At 33.9% G+C, this 27,726-nt stretch overlaps 1 protein-coding gene across 1 annotated transcript; it reads left to right on the top strand.

Annotated features, from left to right (window-relative positions):
- The first annotated feature begins 19,283 nt into the window (after window positions 1–19,283).
- On the top strand, window positions 19,284–23,024 carry LOC144567152 (putative protein phosphatase 2C 60). Its single transcript, XM_078317210.1, has 5 exons — window positions 19,284–19,621; window positions 20,302–20,662; window positions 21,293–21,660; window positions 21,898–22,134; window positions 22,500–23,024. The coding sequence occupies exons 2-5, from the start codon at window positions 20,353–20,355 to the stop codon at window positions 22,740–22,742; spliced, it is 1,158 nt and encodes a 385-aa protein (XP_078173336.1). The 5' UTR covers window positions 19,284–19,621; window positions 20,302–20,352; the 3' UTR covers window positions 22,743–23,024.
- The last annotated feature ends 4,702 nt before the right edge of the window (window positions 23,025–27,726 follow it).

Genomic DNA, 27,726 nt, shown 5'->3' with positions numbered 1-27,726 from the left:
TCGATTCTTTCTCCAGGTCCCTCAGCAGGGAGAGGTACATCATCGGAACCGCGTCACCGCTGGAATCCTCGAACATGACAGCACCGCACAAATCCAGCACATATGCTCTAGTATACCTGCAATATAAAATAATCAATGTAAATAATTGAGACGGTTGAGCAACTACTAAGTTAATTTAAAGAGTGTAATAGTACCTCCTGACCGCCTCAATGTCATCAGTATCAACATCTATCTGATTATGGAAGAAGTGAGACCGGAGTGCCTTTAGAGAAATGCAGTACCCGGAATAACGAAACTCCTCCTCCTCCCCCTTCTTCTTCTTATATTTCTTCTGCAGAGTCTTCGGATCACACCCTAACAACTCCGGTATCATCCTCTGCAGCTCTGGATGGTCTGAGATGCCGCCTATGGGGTCGCCATCGATACGTAAACCCCATAAGGCGCTCACATCACCAAGGGTGACTGTCATCTCCCCGACCGGGAGATGAAATGTATGAGTCTCAGGTCGCCATCTCTCCGCTAGACCCTGCATCAGAGACACATCGATCCTACTCTGCGGCATGGTGGCAAGCTGATACAAGCCGAGGTTCAAGATGTATCGCTGCATTTCTTTATGGGGGACGTACGGAATCTCAGACCTGCGGTGCCTCACCGTAAGCATGACATCGTCCTGTATTTATTATCAATTTGTCAGACTCAAATCGTGCATTTTTTTTAATAACTCAACAGAATGTCATTTTTTAAAGTATAAAATTCACGTACCTCAAGAGATGCCAATGAGACGCGGTGCTTAACATGATGGGTCCATAGAAGATGACTAAATGTGTCAGGATCATGCACACCATCTGGAAAATCGGCCTGAGACGACGGATCCGCTCCAGTCGGATCCTCAAAACCCCTGCCAGTCGTATCATCATACGACGACGGGCCCTCTCCAGTCGGATCCACCGAGGACGTGCCAGCTCCACTCGGATCCACAGGATCTGCACCCTCTGCAGGCTCAGCTCGTACTCCCCACCGTCTAACTCTAGGCATACTACATTTGCCAAAAAATATTAATCAAAACATACAATTTATATAAAAAAAATTTAATAAGAAGCATATACAATTCTGGGTTTACTTTTTTAATAAGAATTGCATGTATATAATCCAAAAATAATTGTATGTAAATAAATTGCATTTATATGATGTTCAAAAATATACAATTAATTTTGTTGCATGCATATGCATTTGCATGTATATACAATTAATTTACACTTTGCATGTAAGTAAATTGCATGCATACGCATTTTTTTTTACAAAAATTAATTTTGTTAAAAATAAATAAACTTTACAAAAAAAAATGCATATACAATTCTGGGTTTATTTTTTGGGTGTATATGCAATTTGTTTACAAAATTAATTTTGCATGTACATGCATTTTTTTTTGGTAAACAAATGCATGCAATTTACTTACAATAAAAAAAATGAGATATAGATGCAATTTACTTACAATAAAAAAATATATATATCATTTTTAAACAAATATTGATATACTTCAAAATAATTAGTTTTACTTCAAATCTTTTATATTCATATATACATGTTTTTTATAAACTATCACAAAAATAATTTTCAGAAAATAAATATGCATATTTTTAAATCATAAACCCTAAATTGAAGTGTAAACCCTAAATTTGTAAGTAATTCACAATTGACAACCATAAACCCTAAATTTAACTATAAACCCTAAATTTTAAAAAAAATTCACAATTCACAACTACAAACCCTAAATTCAACCATATGTCATTCAAGCAATTTTACCATAAATCATAATCCTAAATTCGAGCAATTGCACCAATTGAAGCAATTCAAGCATCCAATTCAAGCAATCAAGCAATTCAACCATCTAATTCAAGCAATCAAGCAATTCTACCATCTAATTCAAGCAATCAAGCAATTCAATCATCTAATTCAACCATCCAATCGAACCAATTCGACCAATTCAATCAATTCAACTAATTACTAACATTTCACCCTAAACATCGAATCAAACAAAACCGAATCACATTACATCATTTAATCACATTTAACCGAAACCCTAAACCCTAATCAAATCGAAAAAAAGAAAACTCACTTGTTCGATCGAGAGAGAAGCGAATCGAGACGCGAGGCAGAGAGGGGTCGGCTCGGAACGGCTTCTTTCTTCTTCTTTCTTCTCTTTTTTTCTCTTTTTTTCCTCTTTTTTTCGGCAGAAACAATGGGGGAGAGAGAGGAGGGGCGGCTCAGATGGGGGGTTATAGATGGGCAGTGGGGCGCCTCACTTGGCTTATGGGGCGCCAGATGGGGGGGCGCCTCACTGGTGTTGTGGGCCGCCATTTGGGCCGGCGCCTCACAGGCTTTTTTGGGCCGCCCGAAGCCCAGGCGGTCAGGGCATTTTTAAAAAAAAATTGGGAGCAGGGGCATTTTTAAAATTTTGATTTGTTTTAGGGATATTAATAAAAATCGCCGCAATTTTCCCGTACAAAATTTATTCTCCAAATTAAGTTCGTTTCGGAACATAATGTTTTAAGTTTACTAAGCATTTTAGTGAGCTTAATTTTAAATCTGTCCTCAAATGATAAATCTAAACAGGTGAAAGCAATCTATTTCATTTCATGAGTAATTAACACAATTACATGTCAAATTTACAATTTTTTTAATTAATTTAGTTTAAAGTGAAGTGATAAGAAAAAAAATGTTTATAAGTTAATTTTAATACGTTTATTTTTTTTCATTGTTTCTTTATTACTTGATTTTATATTAAAGTTAGTTCAATAATTTATAAATTTGACATGTAAATGTATCACTTTTGAAGTATATCGGTTCCAATAGTTTGAATTCCTTATTTGAAGTTAATCTGATAAATTATAAAGTTAAGCTCATCAAAGAACTTAATGGGTTTAAAAATATCCTAGTTCTATCCCCAAAGTTCATTTTGAAAACTAAGATAGAGCAGCATAAGAACTGGGAATTGTGGAGCATTCTAAAAGAATTAAGGAGTCAAAACTTGTTTAAGTATTTGGTCTAATTTTTATAAGAATCGGCTACTGTTTAAGAAACAGTTGATATATCGATAGTTTTATTGCTATTAATATAATATTAGTTTATAAAATTTGTAGTGTGATGAATCTAAAACTAAACATATCTTATTTTATTATTTTATAATTCAAATAATTGGGAAGCTAAAATTGTTCTGCAAACCTGCATGCCATTGGTTTAATGCAATCAAGCAAACAGCTGGTTGTGCTTTAATGCAATCTTAGTTATGCTATAACACAACTCTACTAGTGTGAATGTGTGATTGAGTCATTTGCATTATTTAATACAAATTTAGGGAGCTTTTTGCGTTATAACACATTTCCTTCATACATCCGCTAGTTTAACAAAATGTGGGTGCAAGTTGCGATACATGCTAAAATGATTGTGTAATGCAATAATTCGTGTGCTTCTAAAGCAACAACTATTGTTATAACAAAAGTATAGGATGTTTTGGTATATTTTGCTCCCTTTGCCAGTACAATACTTGACTCTTTCTAGTCATTTTAAAGTTATTAGACGGATCGAAATACTCTTTCAGATCTAGTGTGGGAAAAATGGCACGGCGAAGCCGGCTTCGTCACGGAACGGTACGGTAACAGCACGGAATGGCACGGTAACGGCACGTGTTACTGTTTCGTGCTGTGACTCGCATGTCGCGTGCCGTGACCACTCCTTGATATTTTGGTCACGGCACGTCACGTAATCACACGAGTCACGTGTAATTAGGACCGTTAGGTCTTAATCAAATGATGAATATTGAAGAAACTAACTTAAATTATGAAAAAATAGTTAAACGTGAGAAACATGACTAGTTACGTTTAAACACAGCACGCGAGTCACGGCATGACTTGCATGTCGTGATCACCCCTTGACATTTTGGTCACGACACAGATCACTGTTCACTTGATCACAATATGGCACGAGACCAAAGTTACGGCATAGCACGTTTTTCCACTCTATTCAGAGCTCTCTTTCTTTGAAAAAACCACCGAAATCTTTATTGCTGGATTTTTTTTTTTATTTAGTCTCAAATCTAACATATCTTGTATATGCTTATATAGTTATATAAGAATTTATTTTCTCAAGATTTCATGCTGTATGATTTACATTTTTAAGGGAATTGTTTTAAAAAGGATAATTTTATTTTGAGATAAGCAAAGGCGCATCTCGATATATGAATCTCTGTAGTCGTTAGAGTATAATTTCGTGTTACGATTATAAGCTTAACTTTAGCTAGATCGGCAATTCGATTCTTTTTTTCAGAAAAAGTTAGAGATTAAATAATCTAACGGTTTTATTTTGACTTTTAAGTTTTAAATTTTGAGTTATTAAAATTTTTAAAAATGAAAACATGATGGAGACAAAAAAAATTGAAGGCATTTGAACCCTCATTAAAATTTGCATGTCTATTAATCTTTACTTTTATTTTCTTATTGTGTGCATGTTCGATATTGACACATGAGCACCGTTGAAGATTAGCATAATTTTAGTTTACAATTCGATTATAGGCACACAAAAAAAAATCCATAAGTTGCCTATTCATCCTTTCTTTTGTTTACCTATGTGACAAAAAAATGGCGCTGATTGGTCCCAAAAAAATTCCATACGTGCCAATTTCAACAAAAATTATTTAGAAAATTATGCACGCGAATTTGATGGAAATAAATCTACTGTGATTCCAATGGAATAATATGGTCCTGTTATTCCAATCTCAATCATTCAAAGTCTTTCATGTGCAAATCTCAATGAAGAAATTTTTTCATACATGAATCTCGACAAAGTTGAATGGTTGGGATCGGAATAACAGTCTTGTTATTCCATTGGAATCACAGCAGATTTATTTCCGAATTTGATCGCATATTCACAGGTAAGCTATCAAGGCATGGATCTAAATCTGCTGCTATCTTTGTACATAAACAATAACTCTACTTTCTCTATTTTTTTCAAATCCAATTATTGAATTGTTTCGAGATGTGTGCACATAACAGTTTTAAAAAAAGTTGCTTTGAGATTTGTTCTCAAAAAAAATTAAACGACTAGATTCAGAAAAACAAAAATAACAGGATTACTTTTCACAAAAGAGAATACCTTGAATCCTCAAGACATAGCTTCAAAAATTATTTTGCCATTGACATATTAGAGCTCTTTTGCATAATTGCATTATTACAAATAAAAATAAAGTTTTCTTCGTGCAATATTTTTTCCCTCTTCTATTTTTATTTTTTCTACGGTCATTGTGTATTTAATGTTATTTAACATATCAACAAATGCCCTTAATTTTGTGTGAAATCTGTTTATATAATTGCACTTATGTAGTTAAAAATTTCCATTGGCATTTGGCACTACAAGTGGAAAAATTGATATCACGCATACCGAGCGCAAAATAAGTTTTTGTTTTTACCAATGCAACATGTGGGGGTATTACCATAGTGACAAATGAATTATTCGGGTTCGGTTCGGCGAGATCAAAAATTCGTGATTCGGGAATAATTCGGGTATAATTCGGGAATGATTCGGAAATATCCGGATCAGAAATCTCAGCCTAGAAAGGAGCAAAAAAACAAAAAAACAAAAAATAATAATTGTTCTTGGAAAAATTCAGAAAAAAATCGTGAATAATTCGGAAAATTCGGGAATTATTCGGGTTTAATGCGGTCAAAGTTCGGTCAACCGAATAATTCGGCGTTCGGTTCAGCATCACCCCAAAAAAGAATTAAACGGATATAATTCGGATATCTTGTTACGATGGGTATTACTTGTAACGAAATGCATGCATAGCAAAATATTGTTTGACAATGAGCATAGTGCATAGAGCAAAGACGAACTTAGAAAATTTAGATAGGGAGTATGGCTAATATAACATCAGTGTCATTTCAGTCTATATAACACCAACTCCAAAATCTATCAAATCGAGTTCAAATGGTGAATCCAAACTAATTTACTTTATGAGTGATGCATTTACATGCAAACTTTTTTATATTTTCAAGTTATTTTAGTATCAAACCAAGCGGCAAAAAAATTGAAAAATGAATGTATTAAAATTAACTTAAAAACTCACACATTTGACCGCTTGGCTTGATATCAAATAAACTCAAAAACTTATAAATTTTACATGTAAACGCATAACTAATGAAGTAGATCGGTTTGAACGGTTTGGATTCACCATTTGAACTCAATTTGATAGGTTTTGGAGTTAGTGTTATATAAACTGAAATGACACTGATGTTATATTAGTCATACTCTTAGATAGGAGTTAAAAGAAGTAAAATTCATAATGCATTGTCAAGATTTGAACTCAATTTTCACAATAACAATTCCGAACTATATAAAAAATTTAAGAAAAATAAAAATTAAATTAAATTTTAATAGACATAATTTAAAAAAAAAAAAAATTGAAATCATAAGAGTAGTTGAGCACCCCTTGAGTTAGGGGTGCAAACGGATCGGATAGTGCTAAAACCATATCCGTATCAGTTTTTTTTTTCATATACGGATACGGATCGGATATTAAATAGATACGGATACATATCAGATATTAAATAGATACGGATACAGATCGAATATTTTTCGGATACAAATATGAATACATATATAGTTCAGATTCTTAATTCAATATACATATATTATGCCATTACAAAATATATATAGCCATAATTAAAATTCATCAATTCACCAACCATATCCAATTAACTAAAATTCACCAACATAACTATAATTCCAATCAAAATATACCAACACAAAAGATATTCTCTCTAAACATACATAATTCTAAAATAAAAAGAGATAGTTTAATAATATTTTGTTAACACATCAATCGTTATTATCATCTCCATCTTCTTCTTATGTTTCCTCCATAGAATCAAAAATTGATGTTGCACAATCTGAAATTAAAATAATAACTGAAATTAATATTTGATTTTCAAAAGAATCGAATCAGAAATATATCATTTAAGAAATTGATTTAAGAAAAGATAGTTTGAATGCAAAGATATATAAAATTGATAAAATTTATATTCTGACTTTTCTATCAATATAAAAAAGGTTAGTTAATTAACTTTATTTTAATTATATACACGACTAAATAATATATGTGACATAATTGTTTGATTAATTATAGCGACAACTTGACTAAATTTTTTATTAGATTAATTATAGCAACAACTTAACTAAATTTTTTATTAGAGCTTCAACAGAACTATGAATCAGTAAGAAAATTTGTGCTCCAACAGAACTATATTAATATTAACTAAAATTTTCACCTCTGACCTAGTAAGCTAGTATAATTAAAAAAAAAAAGGTAGAAACAATAATAATAATCAATATTATTGAGCCTCTCCGCCTCAAATCCCAATGAAAGAAGAAAGTCAGAACCGTCGGAAGTCGAAAGGTTTGATTTTAGAAACTTTTTTACCGGATATTCATTTAATTAAAAGTTACGGATACGGATACATCCGTATCCATATTCGTATTCATTTTTAAAAATTAAAATTATATCCGTATCCGTATTCATATCCACGTAAGTAATATCCATATTCGTATCCGAATATCCGTATACGCAAAAAATCAGATACGGATCCAGATCCGAACGGATAATATCCAATCTGTTTGCACCCCTACCTTGAGTTATATATAGATCGGTCTCTAATATAGAGGTTGGTTCTATTTTATTTATTTTTTGGCCAAATTACTCGTAGGCTTTTCATTAAACAGAGTTTAATTTTTTACATGAAAATGATGATATATTACATCCTGGAAAAAAAAAGAAAAAAAAAAAGAGGCACATAAAACCTGAATAACTAAGCTTATAAATCTTTCCTAAATTTACTAATTGGTGGGCTAACTTATTCCCTGCCCTTCCCGTACAGTAGATTCTCAGAATAAGCAATTATTCAATTATATTCCAGCAATGTCACCAACAATCTGGAAAGGATAAATAAATTGAATAATAGAGTAGTAAACAAAAATAACATTTAACCTAATAGACAAAATAATTTTATAAGAGTGGAAGGTCAGGAAAACAAATCCAAATTATCACCACTCCAACCTTATATATAGTTTCTTTTATTTTGGGTACTTCAGAAAATTTTCTTTTAGGAAATGATATGATATTTTTTTTTTATTCCAACTCTAGGTTTGTTTTATGAGTTGGGAACTTGGGATCCCTTCACAATGAATACTTTGACAATTTTGATGATATATTTGTTAATTAATGTTTTAAAAAAAAAATCTAGAAAAAAATACACAACAGTTATAGTACATACGAATTGATCGTGTACCAAATCTCAGGTAATATCAGTATTTTTAATAATTTGTCATATTCCGTTAAATATTAACTATTATAAGTATTATGTTGCTTGATTAACAACAAAACTTACATCGATTTTTTTTAATTTTTATACGCATTATAAAAATATAGCCGATTTTTTTATTTATATCCAAAAAAAATATAAATTTAAAAAACTAACCAAACCTCGCATCAATTTCGAAAACTATCCAAACCGGAAAAAAAAATTCCGGTTTCAACACCAATTTCCGGAAAAAAAATTTTCCAGTAAATGGATATTAAAACCGGAATAATTTTTTCCGGTTTTAAGTTTTTTTTTTTTTTTTAGGAATTTTTTTTTCGGATTCTTTTTTTTCATTTTTTATAATTTATTTATTTTTTTGTATTTAAGTATTACAAAAGACTCATTATATATATATATATATATATATATATGTATATATATATATATATGTATATATATATATAGAGTACTGCTAACGCGCTTCCTCTAGCATATGGGCCGAAATACTTCCGGTAGAAATTTGAAATTTCAAAATCTAAAAAGTCGATCTGAACCATTCATCTCCTTCTCCATATTAATATCTGCTTGGAGACCAAATTTTACATTTTTCTGAAATTTTTTACTATTTATTAAGCCACTTTGAAAATCGCTGATCCAACGGTGGCTTAACAAAAGAGTAAAACCATTGGATCAGCGATTTTCAAAGTGGCTTAATAAATAGTAAAAAATTTCAGAAAAATGTAAAATTTGGTCTCCAAACAGATATTAATATGGAGAAGAAGATGAACGGTTCAGATCGACTTTTTGGATTTTGAAATTTCAAATTTCCACCGGAAGCATTTCGGCCCATATGCTAGAGGAAGCGTGTTAGCCGTACTCTATATATATATATGAGTTAGGCTGGGGTGCTATGGATAGCATAGTGGCCTCTATGCTACAGCTCAATATTCGAGTTTTCAAAATCCAAATGGTCGATCCGAACCGTTCATCTTATTCTCCATATTAATATCTGCTTGGAGACCAAATTTTATAATTTTCTGAATTTTTTTACTATTTATTAAGCCACTTTGAAAATCGCTAATCCAACGGTTTTACTGTTTTGTGCAGCCACCGTTGGATCAACAATTTTGTAAAATACTTAATAAATAGTAAAAAAATTCATAAAAATGTAAAATTTGGTCTCCAAGCAGATATTAATATCGAGAATAAGATGAACGGTTCGGATCGACCATTTGGATTTTGAAAACTCGAATATTGAGCCGTAGCATAGAGGCCACTATGCTATCCATAGCACCCCAGCCTAACTCTATATATATATATATGTATATATATGGAGGTTGGCTAAGATCAAAGTGGTAGTTTATGAGGTTTGGTGCTACCAATTCGTTATTAAATTTTCAAAGTTCAAAACATCGATCTGAACCGTTCATCTTGTTCTCCATATTAATATGTGGTTGGAGACCAAATTTTACATTTTTCTGAATTTTTTTTCTATTTATTAATCCACTTTGAAAATCACTGATCCAACGGTGGCTTCTAATTTTAATGTTTTGTTAAGCCACCCTTGGATCGGCGGTTTTCAAAGTAGCTTAATAAATGGTAAAAAAATTCAGAAAAATATAAAATTTGGTCTCCAAGCACATTTTAATATAGAGATCAACTTGAACGGTTCGGATCAACGTTTTGAACTTTGAAAATAGAAAAACGAATTGGTAGCACCAAACCTTAGGAACTACCACTTTGATCTTAGCCAACCTCTATATATATGTATATATAATATCATATATATGTATATATAATATCATATATATGTTAAAATGTGCTTGCATATCAAATTTTATATTTTTTTTGAATTTTTTTACTATTTATTAAGTATTTAACAAAATCGTTATATTCAGACCATTGAATTTTTGTACCCATCTTAATAAATAGTAAAAAAATTTAGAAAAATGTAAAATTTGATCTGCAAGCACATTTTAAAATATCCATCATGTTGAATGGTTTGGATCGACTGTTTGAACTTTGAAAACTTTGAAAATACCGATCGTTGAATGCCTACCGTTGAACGAAAACTTAAACTGAATTTTTGAGGCACTAAACGAGAGTTCCAATGCCTCATTTTTTTATACCTCATATTTTATATCTTCATTTTCTTCATATTCAAAGTCTAAATTGTCGATCCGAACCGTTCAACATGAGAGGAGGGTTCCAATGCCTCATTTTTGTTATACCTCATCATACATCATATTTTATATCTTCATCATATTTTTGAACCGTTCAAAAAACAGTGATTTTCTACCCATCTTAAAAAATAGTAAAAAATTTCCAAAAATTATAAAATTTCATCCCTAACCATATTTTAGTATGGATATCATGTTGAACAGTTCGGATCGACAATTTAGACTTTGAATATGAAGAAAATGAAGATATCAAATATGATGTATGATGAGGTATAACAAAAATGAGGCATTGGAACCCTCCTCTATATAATATATGTATCATATGTGTATATATATCAAATTTGACCTCTGCTGGTAAATCAGCAAATCTGGAATGATACAAGGATCAAACTACAAAAGTGATTACACCAGCATGTAGATCATTCAAAAATACACATAATTAACTCAAATTTCAATTTATTTGAATTTTTCTACAGTTAGTTATGAATTTTCAAAGGTCGGCTGATGTTGCCATATTTGATCTATTGTTCTGACCAATTTGAATACCAAAACATGTGTTTAGAACCATCAATTAGCGTCCATTACATAGAATATATATAGAATGTGGTACTGCTGCGATTTCATTCTTATTTTGCAGAGAAATTGGTGAAATCAGGGAAGTCTGTGACATTCTGAGATTCTGATGCGAGTCGCATTCCACCCTAACACTGCCCATTCATGCGACTCGCATCACGAAGGACGCACTGCCAATTCATGCGAGGCGCATCAGACAGCTTCCAACACGGGTCGCATCACTGGTGACGCGAGTATCCAGAGTTTCCAGAGCAGACAGCGGAAGCCCAATGAAGCCCAGTAAAGGCCCAAATTTGAAGTATTCGTTTTGAGAAAGCTATAAATATACCACCCTCTGCCACTGGAGGGAGTGTGGAGAAATTCAAGAATTCAAATCTCAAGGCCTTTGGAGTGTCGTTCAAGAAAGAGGAGGAGCTGAGGAGTGAAGATTGGAAGATTCTTCTTAGATCCAATTCATCATTCGGTTTTATCATGATTTCTTCTCTTATCTCTTTCTTTATGATGCTTGAGTAGATCTTTCTTGTTTCTAGGGTTGATGTAATCTAAGATTCTGTTTGTATGCATTGAACTTGAATTTGAGCTTTTCTTGTGTTTGATTGCCTAAGTATTATTCTTCTATTGCTTGATTGTGATTGTTTGAATGAATCTTGATGTCTACTATTGAATCTTTCTTGCATCTCTTCTAGTACTTTGACCTTGATGTTTCTTGAAATCAGATCAAGTATTTGAGGTAGATCTTAGATCCGAGAGGTAAGATCAATAGTAACTGAGAGGTGAAATTTCCATCTATTGAGAGATAGTGGATACCTTTAGCAAACCAGACAATTGACTTAGATAACTCAAAAACATGTCAAATGCTGCATTCACTCGAGCACCACGCGAGTCGCGTGGGAGACCACGCGGGTCGCGTGCGAAAGCACGCGAGTCGCGTGAAGGTCCAGAGAGGCAGAGTTGAGGATGAAATTTGAAACCCTAGAAACTTAGTTTTAAAATCAAAGTAAAACTAAACATTTAATTGCTTTCCTTTTCTGTTATTGAACTTAGGAATTTAAACAAATCAAACCAATCTTTTCTCAAGATCTAGTACCTAACTGAGACAAGCAAAGGTTTAGAGTTGAACTGTACCGTCCCTGAGGATCGATACCTGATTATACTCTTGAACGAAAGTTGTGCACTTGCAACTAATTCGAAAGCTAAATAACGGTTTAAAAGGGTACAGTTAGCTGTACCTGAAACTTTGTGTATAGCAAACTTTTGTACGACCATCAGCTTTCAAAAAAACTTTAAACGGCCATAACTTGGGCTAGGAAAGTCGGATTTGCGCGTATGACCACTTTTCGGAAAGGGGAGAATGAGATGGATCTGAATTTTCTTGAGAGGCATCCGGAGCATCAGAATTTCAAAAAAAAATCGTTTAGTGCCTCAAAAATTCAGTTTAAGTTTTCGTTCAACGGTAGGCATTCAACGATCGGTATTTTCAAATTATTTTCAAATTTGGCATGAAAAATGTTGATCCGGATTATTTGTAGTAGTCTTTCGAATAAATCAAATTATATAGTATTTCATCTATTTTAAAAAAAATATATTAAATATTTGTAATACCAATACAAAAAATAAATAAATTATAAAAAATGAAAAAAAAATCTGAAAAAAAAAAATTCCTAAAAAAAAAAAAATCCTAAAACCGAAAAAAATTATTCCGATTTTAATATCCATTTAGCGGAAAAAAAATTTCCGGAAATTGGTGTTGAAACCGGAAATTTTTTTTCCGGTTTGGGTAGTTTTCGAAATTGACTCGAGGTTTGGTTAGTTTTTAAAATTTATATATTTTTTTGGATATAAATAAAAAAAATCAGAAAATATAGTGTGCGTGTGTGTGTCATATTTTAAATGTTGGATTTCAAAATTACAAATTATATTTTATCATTATAAACATTATAAAATTAATGTATTATCAATGTATTATTATTTTTTTATTTTTTATTATAAAATTAATATCAATGTATTTTTTTATAAAATTAATGCATTATCAATGTTGTCCCGACGAACCGTAAAAAATAAAAATAAGTCTTGGCATCAATAAGATTTATCATCTGATCAATTAAAAAATTGACAAGGAGTCGGGACAACATTTCCTTATTTTTTTGTTTTTCATATCGTTTATGAATTCCGTGACGCTATTTGAACTATTTTGAAGTTTTTTTTGAAGTAGAAATTTGGAGATCACACCTCCAGATTCCATTAATCGGACACAAGATGTGTCAAGTTACAAAAGCTCATCTCAACTGAGATGAGAAGAAATAAAACAAAATGACAGTAGCCAAAATAAAACTTAAAAGACAAAAAACAAACCAAAGAAAACAATACGAAGCACAAAACACACAAGACAGTAGCAGTTGTTAAACTAAACTCTATCATCCATCCTTTTTACTCTAAATTTGAACCATGATACCAGCTTCTAAGCTCTCTCTTTACTTCTTCCATCAATACCTGTACCGGCTTTTGGACATCTTGAAAGATTCTTTGACACCTTTCTCTCCATACCACAAAGCATACTGTTAACTGCACTTGTCTCAGCTCTAAATTTTCCTTCTGTAGGAGTATTTGGTCATACCTGCTACTGGATCTATCCCTTACTTGGCAAATTCGGTTGTATTTCACCCTTACCAGTGTAAGCAGTTGCCTGGTATATGTGCACTTGTGGAACAAATGCATGACTGTTTCCTCTTTTTTTCTACACAAATGACACATGTTTGGCATTTGCCAACCTCTTTTGATAAGATTATCAGTAGTCAGTATCTTGTTCTGCAGCATCAACCAACCGAAAATCATTACCCTGTGTGGTGCCTTAACTTTTCAGATATTATTTACCCTAGATAGCATCTTAGGTCCATTCTCTATCGCCTTGTAGTATGAACTAACTGTGAACTCTCCATCTTTAGTCCATTTCCACACGGATACATCCTGATGCTCATTTACTGTCTCGTACAACAATTCTTCTTGTAGCTGTGCTTCGTTTTCTAGATTTTCATGCAGAGGAGTTATATGCAAATTCCATTGTCCTTGTTCCCATGCCTGTTTTACTGTCATTTCTTTGTGTTCTGCTTGTGCAAACAGCGCTGGGTATCTTGTTTCAATTGATTGCCTCTGCAACCAACCATCTGTCCAAAATCTAATGCTTTCTCCTCATCCTAACACATAAGTGATGGATACTTGCATAAAAGGTGCTAGTGTTGCAATTGATTTCCAATAGTTTGAGGTATCAACCATCTCCCAAGGCCTAATATTGCCATGTTGTGCCTGTATCATTTGCATCCAAGGTGGTTTATCTGCTTGCAACCACCGCCAGTACCCTTTTGCCATCAACGCTTGGTTCATTATGTACAGATTTCTTATTCCCAGCCCTCCTTGCTCCTTAGGTTTGACCACTATCTGCCAATCCACCAAGTTCATATACCTGTTGTTATTAACCTGCCCTTTATGCCCTTGCCAAAGAAACCTTCTTCTCACTTGATCTATCTTCTTTATTACCCATTTAGGTAGTAAAAAGATTTGCATCATGTACACCGGCATGGCTGTGAGAGTTGCATTTATTAAGGTGACTCTCCCCCCAATGGATAACATGCTAGCTTTCCATGATGATAGCTTACTTGATATCCTTTGTATTAGAGGGATGTATTGCAGTTTTGTCAATTTTTTGTTGGACAGTGGTAATCCGAGATAAGTAATTGGAAATTGTGATGCCACACATTCCAATATCATTGCCAACTCCTGAATCTGATTGCTTGGTAGCGATGTTGCTAGGAATTCTGATTTTTGCAAGTTTACTTTCAATCCTGACAGTTCTCCATAGATGTGAAGTATGACTTTGAGAAATCTGAGTTGTTGCGGCTCTGGTTTTATCATGAATAGGGTGTCGTCCGCAAATAGAAGACAGGGCTTGCATCCAGAGAATGGTGTTTGCAACAACTCCATATGTACCAGTTTCTCTGTCCAAGTGGAGAGAAAATCCATTGCCAAGATGAATAGGTAAGGTGACAAGGGGTCACCTTGCCTTATTCCTCTTTTTAATATGATTTTTTTCCCCGCTATGGAATTGAGAAGAACCTTAGATGAACCTTTCAACACTGAGTGTGATATGCATTTTATCCACACTTCTGGCAACCCTTTTGCCCTTAATATATCTTGCAAAAAATCCCAAGATAGTGTATCAAACGCCTTGAAGATATCTGCTTTGAAAAGCCCCACTCTTTGCTTCTGTTTTGTTGCCAACCAATTCTTGAGCGTAAAGGAACCCCTCTGTGATATGTCTACCTTTGAGAAAACCCGTTTGACTATCTGACACAAGCCGACTCATGAACGGTTGTATCCTATTTGCCATTATTTTAGAGAAGAGTTTTTGTATCGAGTTGAGTAGGCTAATGGGTCTAAAATCTCCGGGCAACTTTGGACTTTCCTTTTTTGGGATGAGCACTATAAATGAATCATTCATCGGCTGCAATCTTTGGTATTGTCCTTGTAGTATCCCATTGTAAACTAACAACAGATCTGGTAAGAGCAAAGCCTTGAATTGTTTGAAGAACTCTCCCGTGAAACCATCCGGGCCAGGCGCCTTGTTGTTAGGCCATCTGTCAATTGTACCCCTGATTTCTTCTTGCGATATAGGCTGTGTCAACTCATGTAGTGGCAATTGGCTGGGTGGGTATAGACATGAATAATCAAATTGCATTGTCTGTTCATGGTTTTGACCTATAAGCTTGACGAAGTGATTGAACAGTAGTTTTGCCTTTTGATTGTGCTCTAGGACTTGTATATTCTCATCCATTATCATCTCTATGAGATTATTTCTTTTCCTTTCACTTGCCATTTGATGGAAAAACCTCGTGTTTTTATCCCCCTCCTTAACCCAGTGCTGCTTCGCTCTTTGTTTCCATTTAGCCTCTTCTATTAGTACCAACTCTTCTTGTCTTTCAGCTAATACTCTCTTCAATACTTGCTCCACATTTGTCAATCCTCTTTGTTCCGCTTGCTGCGCTAGCCACTGCAGACATTCATTGCACAATTTCTTTTGCTCTTGGTATGTTTATCGGTATTTTTTTTCCGCTTTGTCATGTTTAGCGGAACAGAGAGGATTAACACATGTGGAGCAAGTATTGAAGAGAGTATTAGCTGAACAGAGAGGATTAACACACTTCATTTAGATATTTTTTTTCATTATTTCACCACCTCCGTGAAATTAGAAGAAATCATCTTTTGCTTATCGGTATTTTAATTTTCTTTAATCATTGATAGGCTGGAATAAGAAAATTATTCACAATTTTTCCAACGGTCTAGTATTATTCATAATTTATTTATTTTTATCATCTATAAACTAAGGATAATATATAGATCATTCGATCTCAATCGAACGGTGTAGAATTAAAAATGACAGATTCTAACTACTAATAGCAGCGAATAGATTACCTAAAAGCTGTTGAAAATTCACAACCTGTTAACAAGAAGAAGAAAAAAAAATATATATATATAGAGAGAGAGAGAGAGAGTAGAACTAGGGTGTTCTTAAGCTCACCAAAGTGTTTGGTGAGCTTAACTTCAAAATCCATCAAATCAATTTCAAATAACGAATCCGAACCGTTGAAACCCGCCTATCTTATGTGTGATGCGTCTACATGTGAAATTTTTAAACATTCGAATTAGTTTAGTATAAAGTCAATCGGTCAAAATTAAAAGGTTAATAAATTAATTTTAGTGCATTCATTTTTTGAATGTTTTTTGACCGGTTGACTTTATAATAAATTAATTTGAATGTTTAAAATTTTCACATGTAGACTTATCACTCGTAAGGTAGGCGTGTTTCAATGGTTCAGATTCGTCATTTGAAACCGATTTGATGAGTTTTGGAGTTAAGCTCACCAAACACTTTTGTGAGCTTAAGAACACCCTAGTTCTACTCATATATATATATATATATATATATATAGGGTCTGTCTAAATTGTTGCTGGCAGCATTTCGGCAGAGGTGCTGCCGGGTCTATATTTAGCCGTGTGATGTCCAAACAACAAATCCAAACCGTTAGATGTTTAATCTATATTATAATATACTTGGAGACCAAATTTTACATTTTTTGGAATTTTTTTACTATATATTAAGCTGGTTTGAAAACCGCTGATTTCAGTAAATTTCTGCAGCATTGAAATCAGCGGTTTTCAAACCAGCTTAATATATAGTAAAAAAATTCCAAAAAATGTAAAATTTGGTCTCCAAGTAGATTATAATATAGATTAAACATCTAATGGTTTAGATTTGTCGTTTGAACATCAAAAAATAGAAAAAACAGTGGCAACACCGCCGGCAGAAATGCTGCCGGCAGCAAATTAGCCACAGCCTATATATATATATATATATATATATATATATATATATACATATGGGATGGGCTACGGTGAGCCATGGAGTAAAACGCGTCGGTGCTCCATGGCACTATATTTTTATTTTAAAAATTCAAATGACCGATCCGAACTGCTCAACATGATCTCCATATTGAAATGTGCTTGGAGACCAAATTTTAAATTTTTTGGAATTTTTTTACTATTTATTAAGCATTTTTGAAAATTGCTGATCCGATGGTCCAGAAAATTTTACTGTTCACAGCAAAACAGTAATTTTCAAAAATGCTTAATAAATAGTAAAAAAATTCAAAAAAAATGTAAAATTTAGTCTGCAAGCACATTTCAATATAGAGATCACATCTAACGGTTTGGATCGGTCGTTTGGATTTTCAAAATGAAAATACGGCGTGAAGTACAAACGCGTTTTACTCCATGACTCACCGTAGCCCATCCCTATATATATATATACATATATATATATATGAGATGAGCTACGGTGAGTTGCGAAGTAAAGCGACTATTTTACTTCACACTTATATTTTACAATTTTAAAGTTCGAAACGTCGATTCAAATCGTTCATCTTGTTCTCTATATTGAAATGTGCTTGGAGACCAAAGTTTACATTTTTTGGAATTTTTTTACTATTTATTAAGCCACTTTGAAAATTACCGATCCAGTGGTCCAGAAATTTTTACTGTTTTTACTGTTCATCCATATTTTCAAATTTTCAAAGTGACTTAATAAATAGTAAAAAAATTTCAAAAAATGTAAAATTTAGTTTTCAAGCATATTTCAATATGGAGATCACATCTAACGGTTCAAATCGACGTTTTGAACTTTGGAAATGAAGATATTGCGTGTAGTAGAAACGCGTTTTACTTCGCAACTCACCGTAGCCCATCTCATATATATATATAGGGATGGGCTACGCTACTCCATGGAGTAAAATGAGTTGGTGCTCCACGCCGCCATATTTTTATTTTGAAAATCCAAACGACCGATCCGAACCGTTAGATGTGATCTCCATATTGAAATGTGCTTGGAGACCAAATTTTACATTTTTTAGAATTGTTTTACTATTTATTAAGTATTTTTTTAAATTGCTGATCCGATGGTCCAGAAAATTTTATTGTTTTTACTGTTCACAGCAAAACAGAAATTTTGAAAAATGCTTAATAAATAGTAAAAAATCTAGATGTGATCCGTACAGTTCGAATCGGTCGTTTGAATTTTCAAAATGAAAATACGACGTGGAATACAAACGCGTTTTACTCCATGAAGTAGTGTAGCCCATCCCTACATACATACACACGGGAGGCCACTATGCTATCCATAGCACCCCAACCTAACTCATATATATATATATATATATATGAATATGCTAGCATGCTATGCATAGCATAGAGCCTCTCCGTGCAACGGCTTGGATTTCGAGTTTTCAAAATCTTAATGGTCGATCCAAACCGTTCATCTTGTTCTCATATTAATATGTGTTTGGAGATCAAATTTTACATTTTTTGGAATTTTTTTACTATTTCTTTAGATTTATTGAAAATCGCTGTTTTCAGCAAATCTGGACCATAAAAAAACAGCGATTTTCAATAAATCTAAAGAAATAGTAAAAAAATTTCAAAAAATGTAAAATTTGATCTCCAAACACATATTAATATGAAGAACAAGATTAACGGTTCAAATCGACCGTTAAAATTTTGAAAACTCGAAATCCGAATCGTTGCACAGATGAGTTCTATGCTATGCATAGCATGTTAGCATGTTCCTATATTACCATTTGACCATACGGAACAACACGGACTGCTTTTTTATAGTTGAACCATAGAAAGGTCTAAATGCAAATTAGAAAAATTTCCCACTATTTTTTAACTGCCTCTCCTTCCGACCTCTTTCGCTAAGCTTCGCCTCACAGGCTCACACTGTTAATTTCCCAATCTGTCCCTCCCGATCTGCACTCTCTCTGTGCTTTCTTCAAAAAGAAACTAACTCAAATCTCCTATCCAGCGAAGCTACTGCTCGGCTCAACTTTCTTGCTTCGATCGAATCCTCAATTTATTTCCAGATCAGATCCGGAAAAGTGTCCTATCGGGTTGCTTGGTTGAATTCCTACTGAAAAGGTATACTTTTTGCTTTCTAATTTTGAAGTTATATATCTTCTATGCGGTTTGCCTAAGTAGAGAAGGGTCAGATTTTGGAGAAAATTATCTTTCCAGTGCTCTCTTTAGGGTTGAAAAGCCAATTGGGTTCTGATCCCTCATACTTTGTTCTATTTAGTTTATTACGTGGAGATGGGTCTTTAACTGGATAATTAAAGGTGAATTTCATATACTTTTTGTTTCTTCTTTTCCTTGCTAAATCCGTTTAATTGGCTACTGGGATCGTGTATTTCTGTTAAGATCTTTGAGTTTTCACTCTCAAGCTATTTGTGCCTTTGTAAGGCCAAGAATTGACCCTTTGATGGCCTGTCTTTCCTTGATGAAGCTATTTAATTTAGTTCCATCAAAGAATTTGAATGGCACCAACTTGATGTTTACAGTTTCTTACTCCCTTACTATTTGGTTGCTACTTTTTGTTTCTACCTTCTTTTAACTGTTCAAATAAGGTAATTGTATTCACTGAAATAGTATGGATCTATTAGTCATTACCAGAAATTGAAAAGTTAACTAGGAAAATTCTCTCTTATGTACAGTTTTTCAAGAAGGCGACCTAATGAATTTTCCAACATCCTATTAGTCAATTGTATTGCTTGACAAAACATGGATATTTTATGTGCATTCGTCTCAAATTCAACTTTCAGAGTAGATGTGCTTAAATTAGTAGAAGGCTTCTCGCCTAGGTGAGATGAGGGATGCTAGAGGCATTCATGAGCATCTTCAAGTCATGCTTTGGAGTGGCTGCTGACTCAGAACTTGATGCAACTGGAGGCCGGCGAGACGGGCTCTTGTGGTACAAGGATAGCGGTACACATGTCAGTGGCGAGTTCTCTATGGCAGTTGTGCAAGCCAATAATTTGTTAGAGGATCAGAGCCAGGTCGAATCAGGACCATTAAGCTTTTCTGATTCAGGCCCGGTTGGGACCTTTGTCGGGGTCTATGACGGGCACGGTGGGCCCGAGGCGGCCCGGTATGTCAATGACCATCTATTCTCCCATCTAAAAAGTACGTTTGGTTGAATAGTCAATATGTTTATTTTTTCAAATATCTTAGTACTTTTTTGCAATTAATGACATTAGCAAAACTACTTCAATTTTGGTCTGTCTACTTGAGCACCTAATTCAGTACAGTATGTCTTTTATGTCACTAGGCAGTTTTCCTAATTTTGCAATTTACCTACTTAAGCCGAACTAAACCTCATTTTACTACAAACCTTTTTTAACTCAATTTAAATTGATCAACTCTCAGTTGTACTAAAAACAAACTCTCACTTCTTGGAATTTGAGCTCATTTTAGCATAAATTTGAGCTCATTTGAGCTCATACAAAAGGCAGGTAATTCTCAATTTTTCAATCAAGATCCAATTGGGCATCAATTTTGCAGGAAGTTATAATATTTGCATAATAATTGTGTGGCAACAACCCATTAAGATTGCAAATATTCCTTTGTTTAACCTAAAAATATCCAATTTGGCCTCAGTATTATTTCAGTTGTGCAACTAACCAATGGCAGTGACCTGAAGTAACAATGACATTCCTTGAATCCAATGGAACACTACAGGTCTTGAATGAAATCAACCCGCCCCTTTCTATCAAAAGAACTGTATCAATTTTCACACTGCTCCTAATTTCTCAGGGTTTGTGACCGAGCATAATGCAGTCTCAGCTGAGACAGTAAGGAGGGCCTTTCATTCCACTGAGGAAGGCTTCCTCTCCCATGTCTCCAGCCAATGGCCGAGAAATCCCCAACTTGCTTGTGTCGGATCTTGCTGCCTATGTGGTGTAGTTTGCAATGGTGTTGTCTGTGTGGCCAATGCAGGCGATTCGCGTGTGGTGCTTGGGCGCCTTGTGAAGGCCACCGGTGAGGCGGTTGCCGTGCAGCTCTCAGCAGAGCATAATGCTGCAATTGAGTCCGTCAGGAAGGAGCTTCATGCAATGCATCCCGATGACCCCAGGATAGTGGTTTTAAAACATAATGTTTGGCGCGTCAAGGGTCTGATTCAGGTACTTGAAGTTGCCGGTACCAGAACGTTTGGTATAGCTATACAAGTTGTCAGAATTTTCAGTTTATGGCTCAGTAAACTTGAGAAAAACTACCAAATTTGACTAGTATGAGCTGCTAATGTCTTTGGGTACATTTTGTTTCAGTAATGACTTTAGCCTATTGACATCTTGTAATGGGCTAATTATAAACTATTGCAAATTGATATCTCATTACTGCTGCCAACAATGATTACACAGGTATCAAGGTCAATAGGTGACGCTTACCTAAAAAGGCAAGAGTTCAACCGTGAGCCCCTGTTCGCTAAATTTCGGCTCAGTGAACCTTTTAAGAAACCTATACTCAGTGCTGAGCCATCAATTTCGGTGCAACCTCTTCAGCCGCAGGATCTATTTCTGATCTTTGCATCAGATGGCCTCTGGGAGCACCTCAGCAATCAGGAGGCTGTTGATATTGTTCATAGAAATCCCCGCAATGTAAGGTTTCTGTAATGTTTTTAGTGTTGTCAATTTCTTTTTTATCTGATAACAATGATAATGATACTTGGGGACTGTTAAGGTAATAAATTTGACGAACCGATTAAGTCTATGCCCGTGCAAAATATCCCTTTAATTTCTGGCAAATGTCGCACTGCCACCAGAAAGCTGAGAAGAGTTCTCTGATATTTCGAAGCACGTCTGAACCCTTTTTCTGGTTAAAAATATGCAAGGGTTTATTAAAATCAATTTTAAGAGGGTAACGTGATAACTCCTCTTTCGCGGCCTTTAAAACTTCATTTGATAACAAATTGTATCCCACAGGGTAATTAGTGGAAACTTAAGGTAATTAATTACAAATGCAGGGAAGCGCAAAGAGGCTGGTAAAGGCTGCATTGCACGAGGCAGCTAAGAAAAGGGAAATGAGATACTCTGACTTGAAGAAAATCGATCGTGGGGTTCGCCGACATTTTCATGATGACATCACTGTGGTTGTGGTTTTTCTGGACTCAAACCTTGTAAGTAAGTCGGCAAGCTCCTTTAGGGTTTCGCCCGTCTCAGTTCGAGGCGGTGGGGCCATGTCAGGCAGCAGTGTACCAAACATTTGATGCAGCTCAACTAGTTTAGCCTGACTTAAGGCTTCCTTTTTTTGTTAATGTACCAGATTTGTAATCATAAGAAATTTCAGGAGTTCATATCCTCTGCAATTATGCGTAATAACACCTCAGTGCAACCCTAATTGGTGTTTAAAAGGAATCAAAAGTATTGTGGTGAAGCTATACGGTAATTGGATGGGATGTGGACCGGGGAACTAAAATCTTAATTTTAATTTGATGATGTACAAAAACGAGAAAAAAAAATGTTGAGATAGAGCTCTCAGAGGTTGAATATTTGCACCTGTGTTTACCAACATATTTTTTTTGTTTATTATTAAGAAACCAATTTTCTAAATGTCGACATCTTGCTTTAACTGCCTTCGGATATGATCTCTGATCTGTATGTAAACTATAGGCGTACCGCCAAGTCGTCTTTTGACAAAACAAGGGTTGACTTTGGAATGAAAACGAATGGTCGAAATAACTGAGATTGACTGATATAAAGATTTGACAACAACACAGCCTTTGTTATGCATCCCATGTTTCAAAGTAAAATTACAAGTTTGCTCCTGCTCGAGGGGAGAGAGAAAAAAATCATATAATCATGTCCGAGTCTCTGATCTTTTGCGGTTTGCAACGATGATTGATCACATGGGGCTCCTCGATTACAGGTGCATGCTTGCATGTGCTTAATAATATGTATAAATACAACAATGCATGAAACATTTTCATATTTGATCTTTACCTTTTCTAGCTTTTCAGAAGTTTGAATAATTGAATTCAATTACTGAAGAACTTTGTTTGTTGTATATTATGAACAGAAAAAAAAACAGCAATTGATCGCATAAAATCTGTTGATTTCTTTCAAGCCTAGCATACTTTTTGTGGTGCTTAAAAAATAAAAAGAAGACGGAAGAAACACACGACAGCTTCCCTAAATTAGGCCCAAAAAATAAATTGAGCCCAAATACAAGACACGTGGGACCGGAAAAACAAAAAACTGTGAAACAAAAATAAAAGAGATATGATTCCAAGGCAGATAACGGTACCATATAGGCGACAGAGAAGCAATTACAGAGGCCATTAAAGCACTGTTGTCTGGTGCGCTGCGCCATGAATTCACTGTAGCATAGCTGAAACTTCACCTGGCCTAGTTTTTACTTCAGTCAAATCAAGTTCCCTTGACTCTTCACTGTTCTTGCGTTCGCCTGACCTATTGCTACCTTACCTCTCCACTCGGAAACACACACTGTTGACTGTTGTACGCTTACGCTTCTTCCTCTGTTTTTGTAAAGATTCTGTCATCTAGAACCAATTACTTGGATTATTGTATAAAAAAAAGGAAAAAAAATTAGAATATCGGCACTAACGAGAGCACTGGCAATGGTTAAAGATGCTCGTTCCGAACAAAGTAAAGAACTGTTTGTGGAATTTTTCAGGTATAGCCCTTTTTAAGATTGGAAATATCAAAGAGAATGTTGTGTAATATTTTAAGTTGATGATGTGATTTTTCAGAACTGAGAAAGATGGTGGGGTTTTGGAAATTAGGAGATATTTTGGCTTTCAAAATATAGCAAAAGAGATCATTCAAATCTAGAAACGGATGCTGTGTAAATCTTAAAGGCAAACTTTTGTATATTTAAGAATTTGATTTCTCATGAATTTTGCTCAGAAATATTAGACGTAATCACTAAAAGACATGAAGATAATTATTACAGTGTGAATAACAATTTAAGCATCTTAAAAGATATCTTTTTCGTATGTTCGAAATCCGAATGAAAAAATTTCTTACGGATATTAAAATAGTTGAGTAGCTTAACCTCCAACCTCTACTCAAAAGATATTTAACTTATTTTTTAAAATAAACCTTTATTTCTATGAATTATAAAATTATTAAAAATCTTAATTCACAATATTTTTAACCAAAAAATATGTATTATAGTGTTATTACATAACTTCCACTTCATTGGAATTTGAAAGACTTTTTTTTATAAAATAGACAACAACAAAGAAATTGGCTTTTATAAGGTGAATAAGATATCATACTTGTAAGAAAAATAGCTTCACATTCTCTGCATTCTCAAACTATACTGTACTCCGATTTCTGAAAAAAAAAAAAAAAAAAACACAGCACAATGTTAAAAAATACTTTTACCGCCTTTCCTCAAAAATCAAAGAGAAAATTCAAAATTGTAAGGGGCCATATTTGAATTATGCCTCCATTTGTTCAGCTGTTGCTTATTTTGATGCGCGGCAATATGAATTAATTAGTTAGTAATTAGTATGATTTGTTGATTACAGTTTTCTAGAAAACATTTACCCCCACTTCCTCATAGAACTGCTCTCTCTCTCTCTCTCTCTTCTACACAAGTTTCAAGGACATTAAATAATTTATTAAAAATGTAGGGTCCGTACGAGTATATAATAAAATTACAGCTAGCGCCGAGTACAGCGTACCAAGGAGGTGTACAGACTCCAGAATGTATTCATACCTAATAATAGAGGTGTACAGAGTGTATTCATATATAATAATAGGAATTCATATGGTCTGAATTTGAGCTAATGCAGACGGCTCGATTCAGGAGCGGATTCATGATTTTTGTTAAAAAATATCGAATCGGATTTAAATTTATTAATTGAGTGCTCGATAAAAAATAATATTTTGATTTATATTTTTCAATAACCTGACTTATAATTTCTGATTCTATAACTTATAATTAATATTACCAATCATAATTCAAAAAATTTATTTTTATTTTAACACTAAATTTAACCTGAATTACAAATTAAATATTCAGAGGGGAACAAAACAATTTCCAGAGAGAGACAAAGTTGATCGGTACCAATAAATCACCGCTAAAACTTAAAATCCAGAGAAGGCGGCAGCTCCCCCCGTGCTACAGTAGATCCACCCCTGACTCGACTTGTATTGGCATGAATATTAAAGAGGTAACGTACGTTGCATCTTGAATCAGATTGTCTTTGTCACCCACACTCGTGTCTAGTATTTTTATTATATATTTTCAAAGTTTAAACAATTTATTTATATCATTTTACATGATATATGTATTAAAAATGTACTTAAAGATTAAATTTTATATTTTTAAAAAAGAAATTACTATTTTTTAAAAAATATATATAATTATTGTTTTTGAATTATGTAAAAGTAATAATTGTGTATCTATCTAAAAATAATAAAAAAATTAAAAAATATAAAATCTGATGTCTAAATATTTTTATATAGAGATTATATTAGACAGTTCAGATTAATTTTAAAAATAAAATAAAAATTTAAGAAATAAATGAAATATAAAAAGAGCCGAGGTACTTGAACTCTCCTCTGCCACACATGATTGACAAAAATATATTCCGTTTCTCTGCCACTAATTAATTACTCAAATTGATTTGTCATCTAGTATGATTCAACTTATTGAACCTCGTATAGGAGACCCATCTGTTCCGTCCGATATTCATCAGACGGTCCATTACCATCCATGCACGGGGCCTACTTTCGTTAACCAGATTGAAGTATCGGATGAATATCGGACGGAACTAGGGTGACAAAAAAACTCATGACTCGATTGTGATTCGCACCTGACTCGTTCGTTACTGGATCAAACTGTTAACAAGCTAGCTCGCTACTAGCATGGTCTAGAATTAACGAATTCAAGCTGGAGTCTAACTTGCTCGACTAGGCCTCAATTTGTGAATTTGTATACATTTTATATTGCCTAACTCGGTTCATCTTGATTCTAAAAGTTTGTAGAATTTATTTTATGTTTAAAGCAAGATCTAGCCAGATCCAGCGAGCCAACTCAGCAGCTCACGAGTTAACTCAGGCTGGTTTGTCACGAGTTCAAGCTGAGGTTTTAGTTCAGATGCCCTAGACTCAACTCGCTCAGCAGTAACTCGGTCCAGAATTAACAAGCTGAGCTAGAATCTAGCTCTGACCAAGCAAACTCATTGACACCCCTAGACGGAACAGATGTGTGGCACTTATTGGAAAATTAATATGTTCATCTGTTCCGTCCGATATTTTTCTTATAGCCGCAATAAAAAAAATGCTTGTCTATTATTTTCTGTATTTACGTAGACAGTCCATTACCATTACCATCCATTCACGGGGCATGAATATATGGTGCTGACATTAAATTATAAACAAAGCACCCCCGTCATTTCGTTAACCAACTATGGGAAAATTTATTACTTAGGACTTTAGGCATGATTGACATGTATATCTATTCTGCTATGTTATTGTTTACAAGCCAAAAGAAGATGAACTTGGAGCCGTCTCTAGTGGAAGACTCCCCCTTCCAAATAGACAGATCACAGATTGAAGTATTGATCCAAGTTTTTTATTTCTCAAACATTTTATTAATTTGAAAATTTGAAGTTGGCAATTTTTTTTTTAATCTCAAAACCTAATCCGAAATTTTTTTAGTTAGCACCCTAATAAATCATAATTAATCAAAAACCACTCAAATTTGAGTTTTTACCACCCACGCACACCCAGTTCACACCCAGTTCACGCACCAAATTATTGTTTCGGTAACCCACTTTGAAAATCGCTGATCCAATAGTGGCTTAACAAAACAACAAATCAGAAGCCACCGTTGGATCAGCGATTTTCAAAGTGGCTTAATAAATAGTAAAAAAATTCAAAAAAATGTAAAACTTGGTTTCCAAGCACATTTCAATATAGAGATCACATCTAACGGTTCAGATCGACTTTTTGGATTTTGAAATTTTAAATTTGGACCGGTAGCACTTCGGCCCATATGCTACCGAAAGCATATTAGTCACACTCTCTCTCTCTCTCTATATATATATATATATTCGGACCAAAAAAATTTTAATTGTTTCAAATTTTTAGACTATTTTTTTTCTTTTCTGCGTATAATTTGCAGTATAAAACGTTGATCGAACTGTGCGTATAATTTGTAGCAATTTGCGAACCAACTTAGTACAAAACGCTGCTCATATTTTGCGTATAATT

This window comes from Carex rostrata, chromosome 16 (assembly GCF_964058835.1).
Source record: "Carex rostrata chromosome 16, lpCarRost1.2, whole genome shotgun sequence".
NCBI lineage: Eukaryota > Viridiplantae > Streptophyta > Magnoliopsida > Poales > Cyperaceae > Carex > Carex rostrata.
Note: the sequence above shows the minus strand (reverse complement) of the source record. Positions and strands in the feature narration are given on the sequence as shown.

Bases quoted from the DNA above. Each gene is read 5' to 3' on its own strand.
- LOC144567152 (XM_078317210.1), top strand. From the start codon at position 20,353: ATGCTAGAGGCATTCATGAGCATCTTCAAGTCATGCTTTGGAGTGGCT. The intron at 21,661-21,897 runs GTACTTGAAGTT...ATGATTACACAG, and splicing joins GCGTCAAGGGTCTGATTCAG to GTATCAAGGTCAATAGGTGA. The intron at 22,135-22,499 runs GTAAGGTTTCTG...TTACAAATGCAG, and splicing joins TTCATAGAAATCCCCGCAAT to GGAAGCGCAAAGAGGCTGGT.